The sequence below is a fragment of the Nilaparvata lugens genome, chromosome 13, assembly GCF_014356525.2.
Source record: "Nilaparvata lugens isolate BPH chromosome 13, ASM1435652v1, whole genome shotgun sequence".
Classification (NCBI taxonomy): Eukaryota; Metazoa; Arthropoda; class Insecta; order Hemiptera; family Delphacidae; genus Nilaparvata; species Nilaparvata lugens.
This window is the reverse complement of record NC_052516.1, coordinates 17,218,965-17,244,320: the sequence shown is the minus strand read 5'-3', so window position 1 is coordinate 17,244,320 and position 25,356 is coordinate 17,218,965. Positions and strand designations below refer to the sequence as shown.

The 25,356-nt window shown below is 34.1% G+C and overlaps 1 protein-coding gene and 1 long non-coding RNA gene across 7 annotated transcripts in view; both read right to left on the bottom strand.

The window, feature by feature from the left end:
- Positions 1 to 25,356, bottom strand: part of LOC111045554 (protein tramtrack, alpha isoform) — a 106,790-nt gene that overhangs the window by 40,141 nt on the left and 41,293 nt on the right. For all 6 annotated transcript variants that reach the window (XM_039439947.1, XM_039439945.1, XM_039439950.1 and 3 more), the window contains exons 2-6: positions 24,241 to 24,521; positions 16,744 to 16,884; positions 14,678 to 15,014; positions 7,047 to 7,379; positions 2,877 to 2,933 (exon numbers count right to left, since the gene is read on the bottom strand). In XM_039439947.1, coding sequence (XP_039295881.1) covers positions 2,877 to 2,933; positions 7,047 to 7,379; positions 14,678 to 15,014; positions 16,744 to 16,884; positions 24,241 to 24,426 — 1,054 coding nt within the window. In that variant the 5' untranslated portion in view covers positions 24,427 to 24,521. The remainder of the gene's footprint in view (positions 1 to 2,876; positions 2,934 to 7,046; positions 7,380 to 14,677; positions 15,015 to 16,743; positions 16,885 to 24,240; positions 24,522 to 25,356) is intronic.
- LOC120354037 lies at positions 3,215 to 3,504 on the bottom strand. The gene is made up of 2 exons (XR_005572788.1): positions 3,335 to 3,504; positions 3,215 to 3,272 (listed from the first exon to the last, which is right to left on the bottom strand). It is a non-coding gene; the product is annotated as an uncharacterized LOC120354037 (long non-coding RNA).

Sequence of the window (25,356 nt, the reverse complement as noted above, 5' to 3'; positions counted from 1 at the left end):
TTGGAATCTATTATGATTTTTAAATCGCGACCAACTGTTATGTGCTTCAAAATCACATCACGGTGGTTCAGAACCAACCTAAAGCTTCAAACATTTCTCTATCATAAATATCTATATCTATCAATATCTATTCATTTATTTCCCCAAGGTAAATCTAATGTGGGCATCATCCTCAAAACCTGAAAATGGCTTAGAGATGATAAATCTCTTAGCATCATCCCCAGTTACTCACGCACAAGCCTGAGGCTCATGTATGAGTCATCCTCAGCAAACATGTGGTGAATTTATTTTATGTATCAAGCGTAGGTTACTCACGCACACGCCAGGGAATCAACCTCAGCAAAAGTGTGGAAAATCTATTCAAACCATCAAGCGTTGGAGAAAGTATAAAGTAGATAGGAGAAAATTAACTCCATTGGGAGAAAAAACTTGGAAAGTTTTGACGGACCTCTGAGTCTAGATTTTCAAGATAATAACAGATTTAGGACAAATGTTTACAATCAGATTTAGGACAAATGTTTACAATTATTTCTTTTTATGAAACATTTGGAAACTCAAGACAATATTGTATGAAATATGCTCTGATGCAAGTGTAAGAAGACACAACACATAACCGGACGCACACAAAAACACACAAATTTTCAACATCGAGATCAAAAATATTTGTCACCATAATCAAGAACATCCATTCTCAATAACATTCTAAAGCTAGGTATAGAGTGAATATATAAAAAACTAATCTAAGTAAAGAACGACTAAAACTAGCGAAAGAAATAAATAAATATGTACAAAAGACAGTGTATAAAAGATGGAACCACATTCCTCTATAAGTAATCAATAAAGAGAATTTGTAAAAAATATATAAATAGAAATAGTAATAATAGAAAAGCGGCCACAGTATTCAATAGTATATATATTGCAGCCGTATATATGGTTAATAAGTGGAAAGTAGTGATTATTATGAAATAGAATTGGGAGACATCTAGATGTCATCAAGATGTCCGACAGTGGAACTTACCTGTTTGTAATTAATGCAACATCTCATCATCATATAACATCAGCGCATCAAAACATCATCGTAAAAACCAGCAAAAATCCGTCAGCATTTGGCGAAAATCTGGTATTTTTGTGTTCTCAAAATTAATTTCAAAAGATGGACGAGAACATAATTCGGAAAATAGAGATAGAAATATCAGTATTAGATCAATAGTACGCGAAAAAAATAACGTTTGATAGTAAGGAAGCAACTGTAGATTCAATTAATTATCAAATAATTTTTGAAAGTTATCAATAATTTATTCACTTTTAAACTAGGTTCACACCCGAATCAGAATGTAGTTTAATAACATTGGAACAAATTTCCAATTTAAAAACGAGACGAGAAACAAATCTAACACTTCGGATGAAATACCTTTCTCTTAAGAGTATGGAAACAGAATGAAACGATATAAATGAGTTGTAAATAATCATTCACCACGGAGGATTCATTCATAAAATAATTCTAGTAATTATTACGCAAGGTTCTGGATAACAACCATACCATAGTATCAAACACCACGATTGTAGAAAATTATATATATTTGATCAGCCACTCTTTTCTTAGCAAAGTGGCTCTAAATTCAGTGATACAACATACGTATATACTTCATCATAATAAATAAATTAATAGAACGAGTATATAAATAATATATACTATTAAGAGGAAGGTGATCCATCCCTTATATACACTTCAAAAATATATAATTTACGTGAAAAATGATTAGGTAGTTAAATTGTATAACGATTATGTAACTAGTCAGAGTCAAAACAAATATTGTTGGTTCAATACAATAGAAAAAGGACAATGGACATTGAGAAAACCTAACCTAAACATCAAAAAGCACAAACAATGATGATTAAATACAACACAGATTGATATGTGCAAAGAATTAAAAGCCGTATATAAAAAGTTGAGAATTAGAAGAGATAGGTTTGAAGAGAGGTCATATTTCTGTTTGAAAATAATTCTTCGGCCTGAATATTGGCAAGATGAAAAAATAGGTATAAGATTAAATAATAATACCTGAACATTAACATAGAATATTAATTTCTTGTTATGATATTATGTACTACGATACATTATTCACCCCAACACATAGTATCATAGTGAGGTATCATAATTGAGATCAAAATTATTTATAGAAATCTATTACTATGGTACTCTATTTTTACACTTGATTCTGATATCTGGCCCCTGTTTCATAAAAATTTAGAAGTCCTGTAATACAGGAACAGCTGATTTTATCGGCTATATTGAGCATGTAATTGGAATGGTGATTCTCCTGTATTACAGGACTTGTAACTTTATGAAACAGGCCCCTGTATTTGTAGATAAACTTCTCTGGATGCAAATCATAGGCGATCAGAGAACTAATTATCATTACTTTTTCTGATAATGATATAACGTTCATTCATTGTTGAACCGATTATTGTTCTGATTGTCGTATTTCATTGTTGGCTTGGCAAAATTGATGAGAATTGTATAAAAAAACCAAGATGGAGGAAAACTAGATTAGTTTTGACATATTAGAAATGAAGTTTGCAAGTTACAGGAGAGCTTAATTGATGTGAACGTTATAAACAGTTATTAAACCCTAAAATCCGGCTGAGTTGACTTAAGTTGGACCCTTCAAGTACATGAGGCTGAACACAAACTTAAGAGTAGAAGAAACTTTTAAAAGTTGCAATCATTATAGCCCTGCTGAAGATTACACAACTCACACTGTAAAGAAGTACACAGTTTTCTAGATAAAAGTGCGTTAGTATGAGAATAGCATAGTAATTGTAAATTGCACTACTGTAGTAAATGTGGCCAAAAAATAAATTATGTTTCTCACCAGGCGTCATGAACCGTTCTCCATCTTGCGATCCTGGTTTGAAATCCCTTGAATTATCTGAAAAAAATATTAAATTATTTTACCAATTTATAACTTGATAAAAACACTAGGGTTGATATGTTGTTCACAAGTTGTTCTTTGCCGGTAATGCCATACTGCAAATGATAACGGTTTCTTCTGGTAAATAGTGGACTGTATTTCGTTTATTAATCTCAGATCTAACCTTGTTTTCAACACGGAGACTGACAAACCCATGAAACCAAAAACACTCACCTCAACCCTTATCATGGGATAAACATGTTTCTCTGGTTGTAAGAAAGATATCCCCCGGTCTTTTTGCTTTGCGGCAATTGACAGATATCTGCAGTATACAGACAATGAAATCCCTGTACCACTCTTTAATACATTCTCATCTGGCATACGGACTTGCTATCTATGGAAGTACAACCAAGAGTAACCTTGATAAGATACTATTACAACAAAAAAGAGCTCTCAGAATAATAATGAAGTTAAAAAGATTAGACTCAGTAAAACTCGTTTTTCCACAGTTTGGAATCTTAACAATCTATGGGCAATATATTTTTGACGTAGTCATGTACTTTAAAAAATGCTCGACAACAGGATCAAGAAACGAAACACATGGCTCCAACACCAGATTTGGAAGGATCGAGGAGATGCATAGATTGGATTTCTTTAAGAAAAAGAACACTTTTTATGGGGAGAAAATTTTTCAATATACTTCCTAGAGAGTTGAAAGAAATAGAGGAGGTTGAATACCTACAAAAAAATTAAAGGAATATTTGGTGGGAACATCCCTATACTCATTGCAGGAGTATGACAATTTGACTAAGATTTTAGAATCTTGTTTTTTATCAGAATTTTTGACTTCTATATGTGTAAAGGATGATTTTCTGACGATATTAATATTTTTTTTTTGTAATTTGACACTGTTCAGATGTATTTTGTGCATTTTGATGAATAAAGAAATTTTCAATTCAACAATTATATCCCGCTATCACCATACCAAATTTGAGTATTTCGGTAATAGGAAAGAGGAGCAAGAGAAAATAATATTGGGAATTTGGAAGGAAAACACTCAAACCTGACAAAACAGCGATCGTAGATAGGCGGCCTTGTTCCCCGCTTGTCCGTCTCAATGTTTCAAGGTTTATTTCAATTGGTACCGCCTTGTTGGGTATCTTAGGGATGCTCTGCGGTATAGGCAATGGTTGGTGAGGCAATTCAATAGCTAACATTGCTTGAATTTTCATTTTCTATATTAAAAAATTACTTTTAATTTACGTACTTGAAACTTAATTTTCTAGTAAGTTGAATGGTCAGAATTAGATTAAATTACGTTTTTCCACTCAAGTAGGCTTGATAATGTTTGATTCAAACAAGAAATTGCATTATAATTATTATCATTTGTGTAAAACATACTCTATTTAGCTATGTTATATTATCTAAATCAACAAATTTTTCTTAGTGTACATTACAATAATTTATATTAGTGTAGTATTGAGCTGTTCAATTTGACCATGACAGTACAGATGGGAATAAACAGTAGCTGAGAAAAATAAAATAAAATCAAGGCTTTCTTTTGGCTAGACCAACCAGTGTTGGAAGTGGAACGTTTCATTTCTGGGGATGAGATAAGAATCGATGCAGCGATACTGTTATAGTTTGATTATCCAAGTTGTGAAAAATACCGTACGCTTAAATCTGGTCTGCGTTGAGAATCGAATTGAAGAATAAAATTGATTAGCAAGACGAAGGCCAAGACTCAGATAAGGTAGTTATTGAAAGTGTATTATAGAGTAAACAACTCGACTGACGGCTTCTGCCAAGTCTATGATGATTTTTGTAAAATAAAATTTTTTGGTACTGTACTTATTCCTTTGAAAGACATTGTGAACTGTTTTTTTTTTTTGCATTATTATGTATGTATTTACTTTGTTCAAATAAATCATCTTTCTATTCTATTTATTTCAATTTATATATTTAGAAGTTAGTTGTGATGGCAACATTACACAACCCGCGAACTCTTTAAATTATATTAATTGGTCACAACAAAAACATTATATTGGGGATTTCGGTCTCACAAGGTGTCAAACTATCATATACGATAACTGATAGAACTTCAATAAATAAATGATAAAATTTATTCCATTCATTTGCAATTATAGTACGCATCCCGTAGCTTTACCTCCGTAACTTTGAAACGGCATATTGGCAAGGTATGGTTCGTGGGGTAATACTCACGGCTTTGCAAAAACATCAGGCTTCAGAGACCCTAGATGAAGGAAACTCCCTACACACAGAGATTCTTCATGAATGAGAGAGTTGCAACGTATCACCAATACTATGGAAAGAGCATGTTGACTGAATGTCAGCTGTGTTGTGCTAAAATGACATAAATCCAAAAATATTCTTGTGTATCTTTTCGGATGCAACAAGTAGCATTTGAGAAGATACAGCAGAGAATCTGTTGCTTATGGAAACATGCATTTTCAAAAAAGTTCGATGTTTTTGAACGGGTAGTATTGTAGTTCATTGGCCCTCCTGTAGGCAAAGCTACAGGACCCGGACTGTACTTTTATATCAAACTAGCTTACCCGGCGAACTTCGTACCGCCAAAAAGTCAATGTATATCATGTCACACTTGACTTTATTTGGTGAATCATGAAATTTATTTATTTACAATCAATATTTTCGTTTACATCTCAATACGGACTTCCTATGTGCTTAAAACTACCGTTTTAATACCAGTAAACAATTTTATCACAGGGTGATATGTTTATTACAGCTGGTAAGTTTAGATGCTAAATCATATTATCACAAAATGATCTTGAATCATGATGATCTTCCCCGTTCTACATTAGCCGCTCGGCCGACAATTTCGAAAACATAGGTCTGTAAAATGGATTAATATATAATTATTATTAGCCCCCCTATTAAAATTTCTGGTCAGAAACCATCCCCAATATTCACACAACATATATTCCCAAAGTTTCATGTCGTTCTGTCAAGTAGTTTTCGAGTCTATATTGAACAAACAAACTAACACACAAACAGACATTCATTTTTATATACAGAGATAAATGAAATTGAATTTGAAAATACTTTTGTAAATTTGTAAATACTTAGATCACAAAATCACTTCACTTATATGGGCAACTTCTGTTCAAATTAATAAAAACAATAGGCCTATAAAAACTTGTAGTACCTTGTAACTTTTAAAAATAATTCAGAATATTTTAACGACTAGTTTCGACCATAGGTTATTTTCAAGTTAAAATGACATATGGTTAATAAATAATTTCAAACTTGAAAATGACCAATGGTCAAAACTAGTCGTTAAAATATTTTTTCCCCCACCTACCGTCTAAAGTGCTTACTTCACTCCCTGGAACATAATACTGAAGTGTCACTTTTTCGCTCTCGGGACGAAAAAAGAGAAAAACTCCCTAGAGCGTAAAAGTAACTCCATTTAAATAACATGGGAAGCATCTCTATTTTAATAACTTACATTTCAAATATGTTAGAAGGTCTAAGCTCAGATGAGGGAGCATATAGAGTAGTCATTGAACCAACTAAATTCAATACCTCAACCAGATATTTGATCAATATATGAAATATATGTTTGTATGCTAAAATTATTACAAACTTCATATCAGTATACTATAAAAATGTATAAATATTGTTTTATATTCCATGTTATTCAAAATACCAGCCAACGAATATTCCTCATTAACTAATCAAATTTGAAACGGGAACTCCATCATACTTGTAGAGTCGGCCATTGTTGTTACAACTGTTGCCTACAGATAGTGCCTAGTGCTGTCGGCGGGGAACTGTGATTACAAGCCAGCTGTTTAATATTTAGGTTATGTTGTAACACATTGTTACTGCCTGGTCACGTGAGTTTTTAAAAATTATTTTATTTGCAGTTTTCATAAAAATGTAGGGAGGAAAAATGATACACAACATTTTACTCGACTTTGCCTCGGGCATCAATCTTTCCCTTCCGGGAGAAAAAGTGGCATTTTCACTCTAGATATACAAATAGCTATCAAGTTTTTAATAAAGGGTCCTAAAAGTTTTTATATTGTTTTATTAGCTTTCTAGATCTTATAAAAAAATATTTGAAATGGTAAAACTAGTAGCTACCATTCATCGATGTGCTAGGCATGGGCTCCATGAGTTCCTGTTTGATAGCAACGTTGGGTATCAGGTCATCCTGGTCCTCCTCAGCTTCCTCGTCGACATGAGGCGGAGGCGGCAGCGGACTGGAGTTGGACGAGGGACGCGGAAGCGGAGGAGGCGGTGAGGAGGATGCGGCACGCGGAGGGGGAGGAGGAGGAGGAGGAGGTGGAGGAGCAGGATTAGCAGAAGGAGCAGCGAGAGAAGAAAAGTCGGAGGCCATGTTGACTTCTAGTAGTTCCGGCTGGGTGGCGTGGTGAAGAAGCGGGGAATCACTGCGATTGTGCGATGGTGAGTTGTCTAAAACAAATTAAAATCAAATTACAAATGGAAATTACTGAGATATAGCAATTATTCAAATGCTAATGAATTAATAATCTAATTAATTAATCTAGAAGACAGCCTCATTTGGACTTTTAATGTTACCTAAATTTGGGAGAGAAATAGTACAATATATTCTTAGTAATCAAAACAATTACAATTTCAAAGAAAATATACACATCACAGAATAGTATACATAGAATCAATAGAATTAGTATACATCACAGAAAACATAATCAGAAAACTCCTCAATAAGCAAAAAATGAAATAGAATTAATCATATAACATGAGCTTAGTTCATCAAAAATGTATAAAAAGTACAAAATAAATCTAAAAATATATATAAATGTTTACAATAATACAAATACTTTAAAAATGATTTGACAAATTTTACTGAGCGCAAAAAAATATAAAATTTTCGCAGAAGCATAAGTCTTTGGGGTGAATTACAGCATTCAATTTGGATTTTCGTTTAATAATAATTATCAAATTAGTTGAATGAGAATATTTATATTATAAAATCTTTCCATAATTGAAAAAACACAGTTTTATTTGTGTCACATCCACATTTATTAGGCTTGTACACAGAACTGCAGTTTCGTGTTGGAACCAAATATTGCAAATATTGACAACAGTCAATACTCAATAGGCAGTAGCATATAAGTCTTCGGGCTGAATTACAGCATTTAATTTGGATTTTCGTTTAATAGTAATTATCAAATCAAATTAGTTGAATGAGAATTGATATTGATATTGTGAAATCCTTCCATAATTGAAAAAAACACAGTTTCATTTTTGTCACATCCACTTTTATTAGAGTAGTACACAGAACTACAGTTTCGTGTTGAAATCAACACATATTCAGCATCCTACAGCTGAAGATGTGTTGGTTTCAACATGAAACTGCAGTCCTGTGTAGAAGTCCAATAAATGTAGATGTGACAAATGAAACTGTGTTTTTAAAAATGAAATTAATTACAAATAAATAGGCTAGATACTGTAGACAATGAATAAGTGCCTTGAGAGGTTGTGAATGAAAGTACTACATAATTTCGCTCCTGGGTTTTGGAAGATTTTGTGTTATAAATAGTCACGGATAAGTACAAATGTTGTGTTTATTTCATTATTAATTGTTTCTTGATCACGTTTTATCATTTTGTTTTAGATTTTAATTCTTAATTCTATTTTAAAAAGCCAAACACCGTTTAGAGGTTAGTTTGAGGTTAGGTTTTCGAGATTTAAAAATAAACATAGATAGTTTACTTGACTAAAATTATAACCAAATTAAAATCCTATCATTTATAAATCAATTATTATTATTGCAAGTAATATAATTTCTTAGATAGGAAGATGAGCTCAAGTAGAACACCGAAGGTTAATAATAGAAATGTAAACATAGCGGGAGTACTTACGCGTTCCCAAAACCAAAATTCAAAAACGCCAAAACCAAAAACCCCAGTTTTTCAAACTACTTTAGCCGAAAAAGTTGCTCAACTACAAAGTAGCCACACTACTTTAAAAAACCAATTAGAAGTAACTTTAAAAACGTCTGAGGAAGAAAGGTTAGGGATGGTAGAAGAAATTAAATCTTTGGAACTGATTATAAAATTACAAGATGAAGACCATAAAAAAGAAATACTAAATCTAAAAAATCAATGTAGTCTAATGTCGGAGGAAATAAAGAAACTAAAATCTAAATTTGATAATACTAAATGTATGATAGAACCTCCGTCCAAATGCAAAAAAATAGAATCTAACCTAAATGATGGGAAATGCTCTGAAAATGGTCGAAATAAAACGTACAGTGAGGTTTTGAAGACAGCAACCAAAAATATAGCTGAGGGAAATAAAGATAGGAAAGGGAGAGTTCTGCTACTGACGTTCAGTCATGGACGTGATTGCAGTGATCTCCTTGATAAAAGATTAAAAAATAAATTTGATGTCCAATGTTTTTTCAAGCCAAGTGCATCAATTAATGCAGTTGTAGAGTCAGCTAGGGAACAAACTAAAGACTTTGATGAAAATGACTATCTAATTGTACTGGGTGGCTCAAATAATATAAATGAGCCTAACTTGAATCATCTTCCTCAAGTAACAGAAAAAATCAAGGAAATTGTGCCACTCAGCAAAAAAACAAACTTAATAATAAGTACTATTCCTAATAGGTTTGATAGGCCAGAATTAAATGAAGCAATCAATTCGACAAACAAATCAATCCATAATACAATCAACAGCCTAAAAAATAAGAATTCTAAACAACTGGGGATTTGTTTTCTAAATGAAAGGCTGAAAAGACATAACTTCACTAATCATGGGTTGCATCTAAATCGATCTGGCAAAGTAATCTTTTGTAATAGATTGGCAGAGCTGATTGAAAGCCGTTTGCAATCCTCTGGTTTAAAAACAGTCAAAAAAACAAATAACGATTTTTTAGTAAATTGGCTCAAAACAGGGAAAGGGAAATAGCTACAAATGCTAGAGATAGAGTAGCACAAGATGGTAAGGTTTTTAGTATTTATCATCAAAATATTCAGTATCTTCGCAACAAAATTGACAGATTAGAAGTATTTCTTAAACAGGAGGATCCTGACATTGTTATTTTCACAGAGCATGGCTTAAAAATAAAGGAAATAAATCAAGTTAGGATTCCAGGCTATTCACTGAGATCAGAATTTTGTAGAATAGCTCATAGAAGTGGTGGTGTATGTATATTCACTAGCAATGCTAAACATACCCAAACTTATGAACTGGATTTTGTTAAGAGATTTTCTGTTGAGATGGATTTAGAGGTGACGGGACTAAGGTTAAAAATTGATGATCGATTTGAGGTAGTAGTGTTAGGTATCTATAGGTCACCAAATGGAGACTGGCAAAAATTTTGTGAGCTGCTCCATACACTTTTGGAAATTACAACCGCTCGTTTCACAAATGTTATAGTAGTAGGAGATTTCAATACCGATTTTGCCAGGCAGGATAAAATGACAGAGGATATTAGAGATATTATTAATATGAATAATTTAGAAATTAAGGTCCACGAATATACAAGAGTAACTCGAACTTCACAGACAATTATTGATAATATCCTCACAAATATAGAAGGTTGTAATGTCAGGTTAGGTAGCTCAGATCTATCAGATCATAACTATCAAATTTTAGATGTTAAGTTGCAGGGCCAGAATCCAAGCAGAAAAAAAACTTTTGTGAAAGAAATTCAGCAATATGAGCTAGGAAATATAAATTGTTTGAAGCAGGAACTGCTTCAAGAAAATTGGAGTAGTGTTTATAACAGTTGTAACCTAAATTACAAATATAAGCAATTCATTGATACTCTAAGATTTCACATTAGTGTATGCTGTCCGATAAAAAAAGTCAAAGTAAAAAGTAAATTAAACAAAGTAGATGAATGGATAACTGAAGATATCTTACTCAAAGAAATATTGTTAGGGAAGCTTATGAGGAATTTAAATTAGTGAGGGATGTTCCGAGTGAGGTCAAATACAAATGTCTAAAGAAAAACTATGCAAAAGAAGTGAGGAAAGCTAAGTGTAAGAAAACAGCTGAAATATTATCAACTAGTACCAATTTTAACTCTGCTGTTTGGGAGGTAATTAATAGAAATAGGAGAGCAGCTCAAAAGGATACAGTTACTAATGTCCCTAGGATAATCGATGAACATGGAAATTATATGGATGATAGTATAGACATTTGTAACTTTTTCAATAAATATTATCAACAGGTTGCATATAATCTCCAAAAGTCACTGAACACTAATACTTATAATACAACTTCATTAAATGCTGAGCCAATTGAAAAGGTATTTAAATTTCATCCATTATCAAGAGATGAGTTGTCAAGAATAATAAAAAATTTGAATAACAAAAAAACAGTAGGATTGGATGGGGTCTCAAGCTAAATTTTAAAAGAATGTGAAAATGAATTACTGGACCCTTTATTGCATCTCCTTAATACTTCACTAGAGCAGGGTATTTTCCCTGATGATCTGAAACAAGGAAAAATTTTGCCAATTTTCAGGAGCGGTGATTCTGAAAGAGTTGAAAATTATAGACCCATTAGTATTCTAAATGTAATAAGTAAAATTTTTGAAAGAGTAGTTTTAAATAGGTTATTGATGCACCTGGAAGAAATTAATTTCATATGTGATGAACAGCATGGGTTTCCATAAAGGGAAATCTACTAAGACTGCAATAGTATCCCTTGTTGAAAGACTAATAGATATAATAGATTCAGGTGAGAAGGCAGCCGCAATATTTCTTGATTTATCCAAAGCTTTTGATTGTGTGAACCATAGAATATTATTGGAAATACTAAAAACTGTAGGTGTGAATGGTATAGAACTAAAATGGTTTGAATCATATCTCATAGGTAGAAACCAGTGTGTTGAGCTTACCAAGGTGGATGGGAATGAAATAGTAAAAATTAAATCTCAAAAACTGGAGGTCCAGGCTGGAGTACCTCAAGGCTCAATTCTGGGTCCCTTACTGTTTCTGTTGTATGTGAACCAATTACCAAAAGAGTTAAAAGATCACAGAGCTCTGTTGTTTGCTGATGATACATCGCTTATCTTTAACAATTATTTTTTAGATAGTCTAGAAATAAATGCTTTTACTGGAGTACAGTCAATTGTCCAATTCTTGAAGCAAAGGCAATTAACAATAAATAGTAAGAAATGTCAATTCCTACAATTCAAAAGTAAATATAATTCAGTACAGGATAGAGAAATAAATGTGTTAGTAGAGGAAAATGAATTAGACCAAGAAGAGAAAGTAGCATTCTTGGGAATTTTATTGGACAGGAAATTAACATGGCATCCTTACATTGAGAGGATATGTAATAAGATATCATCTGGGGTATTTGTCCTGCGGCAGCTTGCTAGGCTGAATGATAAAAAACTACTGTTAACTGCTTACCATGGACTTATACTATCTCATATTAGGTATGCTATTTTAGTATGGGGTAATTCATCTCAACAAAATATGGACAGAGTGTTTAAGATTCAAAAGAAGGCACTCAGATGTATAGAGAAAGTGAATAGGTTAGACTCTTGTAGGCCTTTATTTAAAAAGCTTGGTCTATTAACTGTGCCATCTTTGTATGTATATGAAGTTGTAATGCATGTGAAAAAGAGTGGTGTGATCCAGAATTCAGATGTTCATGAGTATAATACGCGAAACAGAGCAGATTATCATATAATGGGTCACAATAGTAGGTTATTTGAACAAAAACCAGATTATATTGGTAGGAAATTTTATAACAAGCTACCTCAAATCTTGAAAAATAATGATGATTTGAAGATTTTCAAAAAACAAATGAAAAAATATTTAGTTGATAAAGCTTTTTATAATGTACAAGAATTCCTTTCAAACCTAAACTAGGTTGAACTACTTAGTGTTAGAATCATTATGTAATAACATGACTTGTCTTATACTCCATGACTGGAGTCTTTAGGACGTAATCTTAAAAAAAAAAAAAAAAAAAATAGAAACAATTGAATTAGATAACCTAACAACCGATAATTATAATAACAATAAGTATTGATATTTCAATTGACAATAACCAAGAAGGAAGAGGAAAAGCTAATAGTATCTGCATACAAGTACTGGGCAGGCTATATGAGACTCACTTATGTTCTTCTTCTTCTTTGCCTCTCCCCAGTGTGCCTTTAAAGCGTTAGTCCATTTCCTCCATGATCCCCTATCCATCGCCATTCTCTTCATCTCTGGAACAGTCTTTCCTCTTCTCCGTCCTATCCCCTCAATCCGATCCTCATATGAATACCTTGGACGTCCCACTGTTCTCCTTCCTTGCACTTTCACATTAACATATTGTTTTGTTTTGCAATCATCCCCCATTCGCTGTACGTATCCATACCAGCCCAACTGCTTCACTTCTATCCTTTCACTGACATCTCTCATGCCAACATCTTCCATTATTCTAGTATTCCATACTCTATCCATTCTTGTCTTTCCAACAGTTTTTCTATGGCACTTCATTTCCACTGTCCTTAAATGTTTTCATGAGATGATTTAATTGGCCAGCTTTCACTTCCATACAGCAAGATGGGTTCAATAATTGTCCAATATATTTGATACTCACTATACTGGACATACTCACCTATGTACAAGGAGGAATCATGAAAAAGAGATCAGGAAACACTAAGATAACAGTTGAAACATTGTGAGTGAACATTGAGAGTGTCAACGACCTCAGACAGAGATGGTGGCAACGAGTCATGTCCGATTTGAAGAAGCTAGGTGCTATCGAAGAAGGTTCTCAGGGTAGATCCTTAGACTTAACCTATTTCGGACTATGTGTAACCTTATCTAAATTTGGGAGAGGAATAGCACAAGGTTAACTTATTTTTTCTCTCCCTATCATTTTGATGATGTACTTATTGTATTAATCAATAAAGAATAAGATCCACCTGGAGGTTCATGATGGTGTTGTCAAATGTCAACTTGGACATAGATGGCCCTAGTAGTAAGTGAGCAAGCAAGCAGTAAGTTGATAATTACAACAGCCAGGTCACATGTAAGATTATGGAGAAGACATATCCAGGATGCGTGAGTTCATCATCCATTTATCAAAGGCATTCAAGAATATTGTTTACTCTAACCAATAAATAAATACGTGTAATTCAACAGTGGATACACTGTGAATTGAACCAGTGAGACAGCAAATTTAATGTCCGAGTAAGTCGCGGGGCATTAGTTAAATTAAATTGAATCATTTATCATACTACGATAACTCAGTCTTGCTTAGTCTTTTTAGAATACTCAGTCTTGCTATTTTGAAAAGGACTATCGGCTTGAGTTAACATTGAAAATAAGAACATAAACGCCCTCTATACATGGGATATCTATTTGTGCTTTCTTTTCTCTATGGTTTTAGTGCCCCTAATGTAAAACCAATGTACCGTATATTCTATCATAGAGAAACAATAGCATAAGTAGATATCCCATGGTATAGGGCGTTTATGTCGCAACTTTTACTGTTATGTCTCAAGCCGATTACTGTCGATTATTGTAGATTTGTACTGTTTTGGCCGGGTGAGATTGTATGAACGGCACAATATGAGAGACTGCCAGCGTCACATAGCTTTATGGGAAAGAACTACGTGGACTATCGGCTTGAGATAACAGAAAAATTTACGACATAAACACCCTTTACCATGGGATATCTACTTATGCTATTGTTTCACTATGATTTTATGTATACTGATTTATGAGGAATAGAGGAATAAATAATTCTGAACCTACCTTCGTTGGCGGCAGGGTGCACCGCCTCCTGGTGATCACTATCTCCTCCTCTCTCCACACTTCCACCGCCTCCAGACAGCTTCCTGGGCCTTCCGCGCTTGCGCTTGGGGGCGGTGAGTGCCGAGCCGAGCAGCGGGTTGGCAGCCATGGGCGGCGGCAGACTCCTCTTGCCCCCACCGCCCCCCTGGTGGTGGATGCGGTGCAGGTGCGGAGGCGGCTGGCGGAGGTGGTTGGTGGGGGTAGGTGACGAGTGGAGCAGGGAGGAGGCGATGGACGGGATGTCACAGCGCTCTTCGTTCACCTCGGTTAAGCCTTTGATACGTAGTGATTCGGCCACCTAAAATACACAATCATTTGATTAATAGATACTCAAGTATCGGGTAATTTACTTGTCTATAGTGAGGTCCACGTTATAATTACAGTGTTTGATTAGCAATGGTATTGCTATCTTTGTCTATCATTGTCTGTAAGGACCGTATTATTCTGGAATAAGGTTCTTCAACCAGCTCTCCACATCATGGAGAGATTTAGATGTTAAGACTCTTTCAAGAGCTCTGACTCAAAGGCTGTTGGAAAGAGTACCCTCCACATTGGGTGAATGCTGTGAAGCTATCAGGGGATAGAGGCAACTCCAGCATATAGAATAATACAACAACTTGACGTGTTGCATGCTGCATCCTGCTCACTCAAGCGGCTAAACGCAACAAATTAATAATAATAATATCATTCAACAAAGCGGAAAGCGCTATCTCTTTCTCGCTTTGCTCTGCTGCCAGATCGTCTTTTAACAATGTAGAATTAATAATTAATTGAGGCGTGATGCACACCGGAGAAACGCGTTTCGTGAAAAAAGTTTCAGGAAACGTGAAACGAAAGTTGCTCGCAATCGACTGATAAGATTAAGCAGGGAACGTTTCTTTTGTATGCATGAAACGGATCGCATGGAACAAGTTTCATGAAAGAGGACTTCATGAAATGCGTTTCTCCAGTGTGCATCCCGCTTAACAAAATATTTCATCTTAATTGTAAAAAATTCATTATGAAATTATTGAAAAATATTATTTCTTGCTTAATAAAATATAATTGATTATTTTAAACGAGAATCAACCGTTAATATTACATCAATAAATCCTATATCAGCTTTCGCCTATAGGAGGCACTGACAAGACACAGGTTCGCCAACGTTTTTCTTCTATCTTTCTCCACTGCCATTATAAGGTGGACCTCACTATAGAAGTGGAACAAGCCAAAGGACATTGAAAAATGAAGTAAGGAGAGACACAAAGCTGAAAGACCATGGTTATTCCAGTGTTCATATACGGAAGCGAATCATGAGTTCTATTTAGAGAATAAATCAACAGAATATAAGCGGCTGAGATACGCTTTCTAAGGAGTGTGAACGTGTGCGGTACAATTATATTATCGAAATTAATTATAATGGGACTATTCACACTCAGCCCGGCCAAGCAAATATGAAAGACCCAACGATAAGAATAATATTATCACGTTCACTGTGGGAATCAAGCTTGATAGCTGATCTGCAAGAGCACACAACAACTGCGTCGGAAGTGACTGCCACTTATGTCCAGGTTTCAGATTTAGTCGTATCGTATATATATGGAATGTTACGCTAGTTGTGACAATGAAGTACAGAATTTTTCTCTATTAGAAATAAATAGCCACACACAATAACAGGTAGGCTATTAAAAAATCACTCTGTATATGAAATGTGGGCAGGATTAATGAATACCGTACCAGCTTTTTTGGCTATACAGTCGTATCGTACATATTATGAAACGTCACGTTAGTGGTGACGATAAAGTAAATGAATGTTCAATTTCTAGTTAAGGGCTACTCATTTGTATACAGGCTACTCGTAAAGTATATGAAATAAGGACAACATGAACGATTACCAAACTTCTCGGCTGAACAGTCGTATCGTGAATGTGAAACGTTACGTTAGTGATGACGATAAAGTATATGAATGTTCTTGGTAAGGGCTACTCATTTGTACATTGGATATTCGTAAAGTATATTAAATGTGAACAAAATAAACGAATACCAACCTTAAGAAAAGCAGTGAGCCGATCCTGGTCTACGCTGACCTCTCCCCTGTACATAAAGTCCAACAGAGAGCGCATGTCTGCATAGGGAACATCCTTCAGGATCACTATCGGGTGCTTATCGGGATGACCAACAAAAAGAGTCTGCAACACAGAAACATAACCTTCAATATATATTCACTGATCTATTCAACCTTCAATTAATAATTATTATTAAAATATACCATAAGTTTTTGTTCTGACACCGTCACTGAAAACCGTCATTTTGTTGAATTATCTTCACCTATTATGCTATTTCTAATTAGGCTCTTTTATTCTCACTTCAGTATGGATATTTTCATTATATTTTTTCTCTGTAGATTGAAAGGCCTTAATCGCTCTTCTTCTTACTATGCCCTTCTCCTACTACATTAATCAATGTCAATACAACCAACAACAACAAGAACAAGTTAAGTAAAGGACATGAATTAAACACAACAGAGCAGACACATACAAACATATATTCCACTACGCTAATAAATAAAACATCCTAAATGAAGGGAGGGACTAAGTTCTTCTGGATTTCAGTTCATCCTGCCTATAAAGATAGATGAACATAAACTAAAATTTTCTGTTCAATTATGTTTCAAAGGTAAAAGGGTAGGTTAGAAAGGTTAGGGTTTTGCTTTCAAATTATCTTCAACCTATTGTACTATATAACCTATGTACAACCTGTGGTAATATTGGAAATGTTTTGATAATTTTAGATAGCCAACACAAAAGAACGAAGGCCTTGACCAAACATCTGATCAGGATGGACTGAAATACAGGATGAAATGAATGCCACCAATGTATTGAACCACAGAAAAGAGCATCAATATTACTGGTTGTTCATTAATCTTTGATTTAACACAATAAAGCAGTTTGAAACATATACTCCACTATACTAATAAACAAAAAATCCTGAATGAACACTAAACGCACGTGTTGTTATTTATAAACAAGAACTCCTCCGGACGACCTATCTCCTCTACTGTTGACAATAAATTATAATAATATCGCGTGACCTTGCTGGCCAATGTTGCTGGACCAGATCAATTTCAGGGCCTCTGACATGACCTACCAATTATTTTAAGCAGCCGGGACCGACGGCTCAAGTTATTTGTTTTTGATACTATTAAGTTACTATTTATTAAGTAATTCAATCATAACTACAAAATTTAGTTTCAAATGTAAACTATCAAGATTGGCAAAGACAAAAATTGGATTTGAAACAGGTTTTCGTTGAATTGCGATGAGACAAAACATTCCATTTCCAGGGGAAGGAGAAATGTCTAACGTTCTACAGTTTACTCACAATACACAGAGTGTTTACGGACTCGCTACCAATACTCTAGGGCATTGTTCCTGGGTAAGAAACATATATCTAAATATCATATTCAAATTGTCCGGAAGTCTTCAGTTACTCACACAGCGGCCATTTTGCTTTTTTCACTTATTTTTTTCCAAATAATGGTTGAACATACAAAATTGAAAATTTGCACAATTATTTATAACAACTGGACAAAGCTACAAAAAAATTATGGCAATTTTTCAAATTCATAAAACGAATGGCCGTTTAAAATTTTGTTTTTTAAATAACTCAGAAGCCGTTGGTTTTACAAAAACTCTACAAGAATAACTTTTTTAGTAAATTCAATTACCTATTGAATGGTGCCTTATTTTTTTAAGTTTGAACCAATATTAACTGAGATATGGCAGCTTTAGTGGTTGGTGACCAACCTTTAGAGGGTTATGTAAAGTTATTTTATTGTTTGAAATGACCTAAAATTGTTTACTATTAACACGCAATGCAAATAGAGATTGTTGCTTCATTGAGGCGACTCTATCAGCATGCCTTAAGGTGCGTACAGATATAAGCGCCGCGAACATGAGAAATCACTTTTAATCAGCTGATGCCAAGCTTTTTATATCTGTATCTTACCGTCTCTGTAAAAATACAGATATAGTCAGCTGATTAAAAGTGAATTGCTCATGTTCGCGGCGCGTATATCTGTACGCACCTTTAGTGTGCACAGCAACTAACTTTCAGTGGTCACCTATCACTAAGGCTGCCATATCTCAGTTAATATTGATCCAATCTTAAAAAATCAGGTACCATTCGATAGGTAATTGAATTTACTAAAAAAAGTTATTCTTGTAATTTTATTGTAAAACCAACAGTTTCTGAGTTATTTTAAGAAACAAAGTTTTAAATGGCCACCATTTTGTTTTATGAATTTGAAAAATTGTCATAGTTTTTTTTGTAGCTTTGTCCAGTTGTTATAAATAATTGTGCAAAGTTTCAATTTCGTATGATCAACCATTATTTAGAAAAAAAAGTGAAAAAAGCAAAATGGCTGCTGTGTGAGTAACTGAAGACTTCCGGACAATTTGAATATGATTTTAGATATGTTTTTTACCCAGGAACAATGCCCTAGAGAATTGGTAGGGAGTTCGTAAACACCCTGTATAAGAATCAGCCTACTCAAATCGAAGCATTGCTACTTTTGTCATCATATTTGAACATATTATGAAATCTTTCAAGATATTATTTCTTCAACTTTTATATAGGCTACTGTAATGGGAAAATTATCTAGCAATATTTCAAGAAAACTGTACAGAATAAGAGAGTTCAAAAATGAACAAAAACTAATTACATTTTTTTTATTTTAGTAAAACAGCGATGAAAAAATTATACGAGTATTTTTTCAAGCACTCTGGAAAGAATACAAGAGTCGAATAATTTCTCAATGCATGCTGTGCTCATAAATAACATACGTAATCAGGCACTGCGACTTGTGATATGGGATACAAAGAGAACCAAGGATTGTAGTAAGGAGCTACACACTGATATTCACATCACACTGTCACCATTGGTTGAATGAGAACCGATAATGATATCTATAAGAAATGCTTGACAGTTTGAAGAGAGTCTCGACGACACTGATAAGAAACCGTTCAAGGCAATTAATCTTTGAAACGCGTCTAGATAATTTTATTACATACTAAGAGAGGAAAGACACTCACCCACTTTTAGGCCAAGTCTAACGCTTCAGTATCTAGCTTTGAAAAGTGAACTTTAATGGAAAGACAACGTTCAATTTTCTTGAAACACTGCAGAAATAAAAATTATTCCACAGCTAGAACTGATCACATAAAGTATAAAGTTTGGGGAGGGTTTTAGAAATAGCATAAGATTTATAATTTCATTATTACATATACATGTTTTAGAAAAGAATATTATGATCACCCCGACACATATTATTATAGTAGGGTATCATAATTAGAACTAAGTTTAGTATTAGCAACTTTTGTATGTATAATATAATAATTATGTTTATGTTTTGTCAATAAACTCATCTGGTTGCAATTCATTGGCAATCAGAGAAATTATTATTATTTGAATGAATATTATTTTATGAGGAAAAAGTAAAACAAGTGCTCTTTTCTACTTAGTTTTCACTCAAAACTTGAGTTTCAATACTCATTGCATCACTTGAAACTCAAGTTCAAACTCTTCTAAAACTCTACTTCCAACTTAGCCAACAACTAAGAAAGAACGCAATGAACATTTATTGATTTATACAATAAGTACATTATGAAAATAATAGGGAGAGGAAAAATAAGGTAACCTTGTGCTATTCCTCTCCCAAATTTAGATAACACATAGTCCGAAATAGATTAAGTCTTGTAGTTCTTCAATTCACAAAATTGTCAGTCCTCAAGTATTTTCACAAAGCAGATTTTCAAATTTAAATGCTTCAAAACTAAACATAGAAAAAATATTTCACATTATTATAACTAAAATAGGAAATATTCACATATTTAAAATATAATTTTGAAGAAACTAATGTTTTGTGAAAAAGTAGAAAAGGCAGAATATTTTGTATTTATTACATCATTGGACAATTTTGCATATCTGTTAACAGTGTTCAAAATTATTTGAAAAGAAAATCTGATAATCTCTGAATTGAGTATTGTTAAAAATCAATGTACTCGTAATTCTCATAAACAACAAATAATAAAATACGAGGGTGAAATGCCAAACCGAAACAAGATAAAACACAAAAATATCTTATGTACTAATAACGTATTTCCATGGAGCTACTTGATTTAATAATTAATAAAAAATAATTCCATAGTCATAGTATCTACACTGTAATGGAATTGATAAATTGATGGTTGAACTAATTTGATTTATGATGTAATTTAAAATTTGTAACAAAATAATTAATATTGATTGTATTCAACAAGAATTACAGGTCCTAACTCTCTAGGAGTTGGATACAGAAATTAATAAAAGATAATGCTGTTATATTATAATTGATAAATAAGATGTACTGATCAAATAAATGAGGGGTTAAATATCGCTTGGCTAACGAGAGGTTAAATTTGGATCTTACTCTTTATCTCATTAGAAAGGTTTTAATTGTAAAATAATTAAATGTAGAATGAATAATATAATTTTTATTGATAATTTAAAAAGAATTATTTTCAAAAGATAAAATATGATTTCAAATAATATTGACAAGATATACCCTCAGATAATAATAGTATAATTAATTTGGCACTCACTCTGCCCAAATGGGAGACCCTCTCAGTAGGGAGAAGTCGGGCTGGTTGATCTGCTGTAGATGTTTCCAGGTCCCGTCCTTACCACCGACTGCTCGAGCCTCTCATTTTTTCCATAATTTTACTTGTCATGAATTTTCACCGTCGTCAACAATTTATCTATTCATTGTGAAAATTCATGGCAAATAATAAAAATTATGTAGTTCTATTACAACACTTTTGTTTTTGAAACTTTTTTAAGGGCCGTTTGCACAGTGACAGTTTAAACTAAATTTCATTTTAAACTGGATCAGAGTTATCAAGTTTAGTTTGTTATAATGTGTTTCATTATGAGTTCAAGCCACCAGCTGATTAAATCGAGTTTAAGCTTTGACTGTGCAAACGGACCTTAGGGTTAAAAGTGTTATGAAACACTTCCTAAAGTGTTATGGAATTATTTTTTTATTGATATGTAGTTTTTATCCTTACTCCAATAAGCACTAGTTGTTATCGTCAGGAATGAATAATAAGTTTTAAATTAATAGTTACAAGAGAGAACAAGAAAATTCAATGTTGTTTCTATCTTACAGACTTCGATGAGCACGAATTATTATTCATCACGGAGCCCACAAATGGAAAGCAGCATACTGAATCTTCCTAGCAAATATTGGAGATGCTCAGATGAACTGCTCATTGGAATAGTGGAATGGAAAACAATAGGTGAGGCACAGATGCATGTCCTTCAACAATGTTCCTTGAATTTGTATTTGGTAACCAAATCTGCTAGCCTTGATCATATCCTGAATAATATAATTTTTAAACCAGATAAATCCTTGAACACCAGGAGATAGTCGGATATGCCAGAGAAACAAGAAAACGATGAAGGACAATTTAATAATTTTGTATAACAAAATTAAAAAATAACGAATATCTATTGAACATTTCAATCAGAATAAAAACTTCATACTTGTTTCCCCACACCTATTCAACATAATCCTTACAACTTGCTAAGCATATCATACTGGATTGCAAAAGACTTGGGGCTAGAAGAAGGGCTCTGATTGGCTGCAAGCAACCAGGTGAGGAATGGGATGTTAGTATAGGGAAAAACTCCTGGACCTTGTAAAGGATACAGGAATTGGTTTGCCTAACTAACATACTTGGGACACACAATAAGTTTCGGTTGACGTGTGATATTCTTTGAACCTTTGGATCTTTGAATCCGTCCCTTCAAACATTAAAATAGCAACTTGCTACCGAATTATTCTAATACTACTCTACCTAAAAACACTAGGCTACTTTTGAACAAATTAATAAAAACTATATAAAAATCTTGTAGTACCCTTCATTTTTTAAAAACTATAGTCGTTGAACTATTTTAAAGTTTTTAAAAAATAAAGGGTACTACAAAATGTTTATATTGTTTTTATCAATTTACTCTACCTAACCACACCGACAAAAGTATGTTCAAATCTCTCAACAACTGAGCGAATCTTGGCCGACAATCGGCCGACATTGTCCGTTTTCATACTTACCGTCTGTCGGCCGACACTCATAATTGTCCTGTGATTGGTTGAGGTCCTCTGAGTCAGCTGTTGTTGAGAATCGATCAGAGGACACTAATTCTTGAGAGCCGGCCGACAATCGGTAAGTGTGAAAGCGGCCATAATGCTCTAAACGACATGTCGGCGCAACAATGGCCGTCTTTGCACACAACGATTTTGCGACTACACGACACGACAGCCAGAATGACATCCGATTGGCCAACAATTAATTAGCCAATCAGACGACATTTGTAGGTGTCGTGTAATCGTAAAGTCGGTGTATCTGAAAACGGTCATTGGTATGGCTCAACAATCTGCTGTCATCGTCATGAAAGCTGTTCAATTTGATAAAACACCACATCGTGTCGGAGTAAAGCTGGTGTGTCAAACAATGCAGAAGTCAATACCATCTTGCAAGGGAAAGATATAGTAAGGTATATAAAGTCTAGAAGAATTAGCTGGCTGGGCCATGTACAACGAATGGAGCAAAAATGAGCACAGAAACAGATGCTTGTTAGACGAACCAGAAGAGGTCGCCCCAGAACCCGCTGGCTTCAAGATGTGGAGAGAAATCTGGCGTTCTCGGGAATGAGAAACTCGAGGAGGCGAGCAGGTGATAGAGATGATTGGAGGCGAATTGTTGAGGAGGCATATTATAAATATATGAGCCACTATATACTGTATTTCTGAAGTCTGAGCCACTATCTGCATTTATGAAGAGATTTAATCTAATTTGAATGTCGGTGCCAACACTTCCATAAGAAACACTGGTTCTGTTTCTATTTCTTATCCAAATTCATTGAGATTTGACCAAAAATATCCACCGTTTCTAAGCAATTAGGAAAACGTGTGAACACTCTTATTTTTAGCACCAATGGTTATGCTTCCAGTCTTAACTCATTGAGAAGTAGATATTTTACCTTAATACTCCCAGCTACATTCTCTGATACACCCTAACTGGCCTCCCCACTATATTTTGACCCTCAATATCTTTCCAAACTTATCTATGCTATGCTGAAATACAGACGTAGTCGTCCTATCTCCCAATATTGAAAGCTACGCTATGCTGATGTGAACGAGACAGATTCGTAGCCTGGATTTAAAATTGGGAGATAGGACGGAGCTAGCCAAGTGTAATAGACCAGGACCTCCTATATACTACCGGACCTGAGCCTGGAAAAAAATCACTAATCAGCTGTTAGAGAGCGTCTCAGTTTGTCTAGTTCCCGTTTGAAATATCAATGCCGGCCACCACATACGGCGGCCATTTTTTTTTTTTGTAGGTGCAGGTCCGGTATATAGGAAGTCCTGAGTAGACTCTTATTGTTTTATTTTGAATTGTTCAACATTATTGTGTTTGTGAGAAATGAAATTATCAATTTACCTGGAAGTAAGGACTGCACGCGGACAATATCATCTTGTGCGCCTTGAGCAGTTGGCCTTCGACGGCGAGCGTGACGTCGACAAATGACTCATCATGCAACAGCTGATCGAACACTGACAACAGGTTGGACTGGTGGTTGTTCCAACGCAGGCAGAAGCGCTGCGATGCCTGGGAAGGGCCCGACATTGCGAGCAGGTTAGGTTAGTTTGGTTCAGCACTGAATCCCCACCGACAAACACGCTGCACCCAACGCAGCTATACTACAACCCATGGTTTCTGGTCTGTGGATGAAAAACATTCCAAGATTAACACAAAAGTACCAACATATAAGTATAAATATAGTTAATGATAAGTTAAATATAGTTAATATAGTAAATAGCCTATAGTTAAGTATAGAAATGAAATATAAACTATGAATAGCCTAATCCTATTATATTAAGCGAGCAATTTGTGTATATCTGTTTATATTTTTATATCTGTTTATTTTTGTTCAACGAATCTCGAAAACGGCTCTAACAATTTTCACGAAATTTGGAACATAGTAGTTTATGACATAAAGATTGGATTGCTCTAGGTCTCATCCTTGGAAAAACTCGCTGAACGACATTAAAAGGATAATTTATCCTTGGCTGAAACAGCTGTGGATAGTAAAAAGTGAGCATGTGAAAAATCAAAATATCGCATCCCCGAAATTCATAAGATGACGTATTGCCAGCTGTGAAATATAAACACAATCATTTTAGAGAATTGTGTTCTGTTTATCAATGAATAAAAATAACGAGCGAAGATTGGTGCCCCGATATTATTTTATGAAATGAAATATAAACTATGAATAGCCTAATGAGACAGAGATAGTTGCAAGGCAGCTTGGGTTAGGTTTGATTGGTTCTCAAGTCACCCATGGTTTCTGGTCTGTGGGTCACATATAATATCGGGGCACCGAGCTTTGCTCGTTATTTTTATTTATTGATAAACAGAACACAATTCTCTAAAATGATTGTGTTTATATTTTACAGCTTGCTATACGTCAGCTTATGAATTTCGGGGATGCGATATTTTGATTTTCCACAAAATACACAAAAGTGTACTCGCTCACTTTTTACTATCCATCCACAG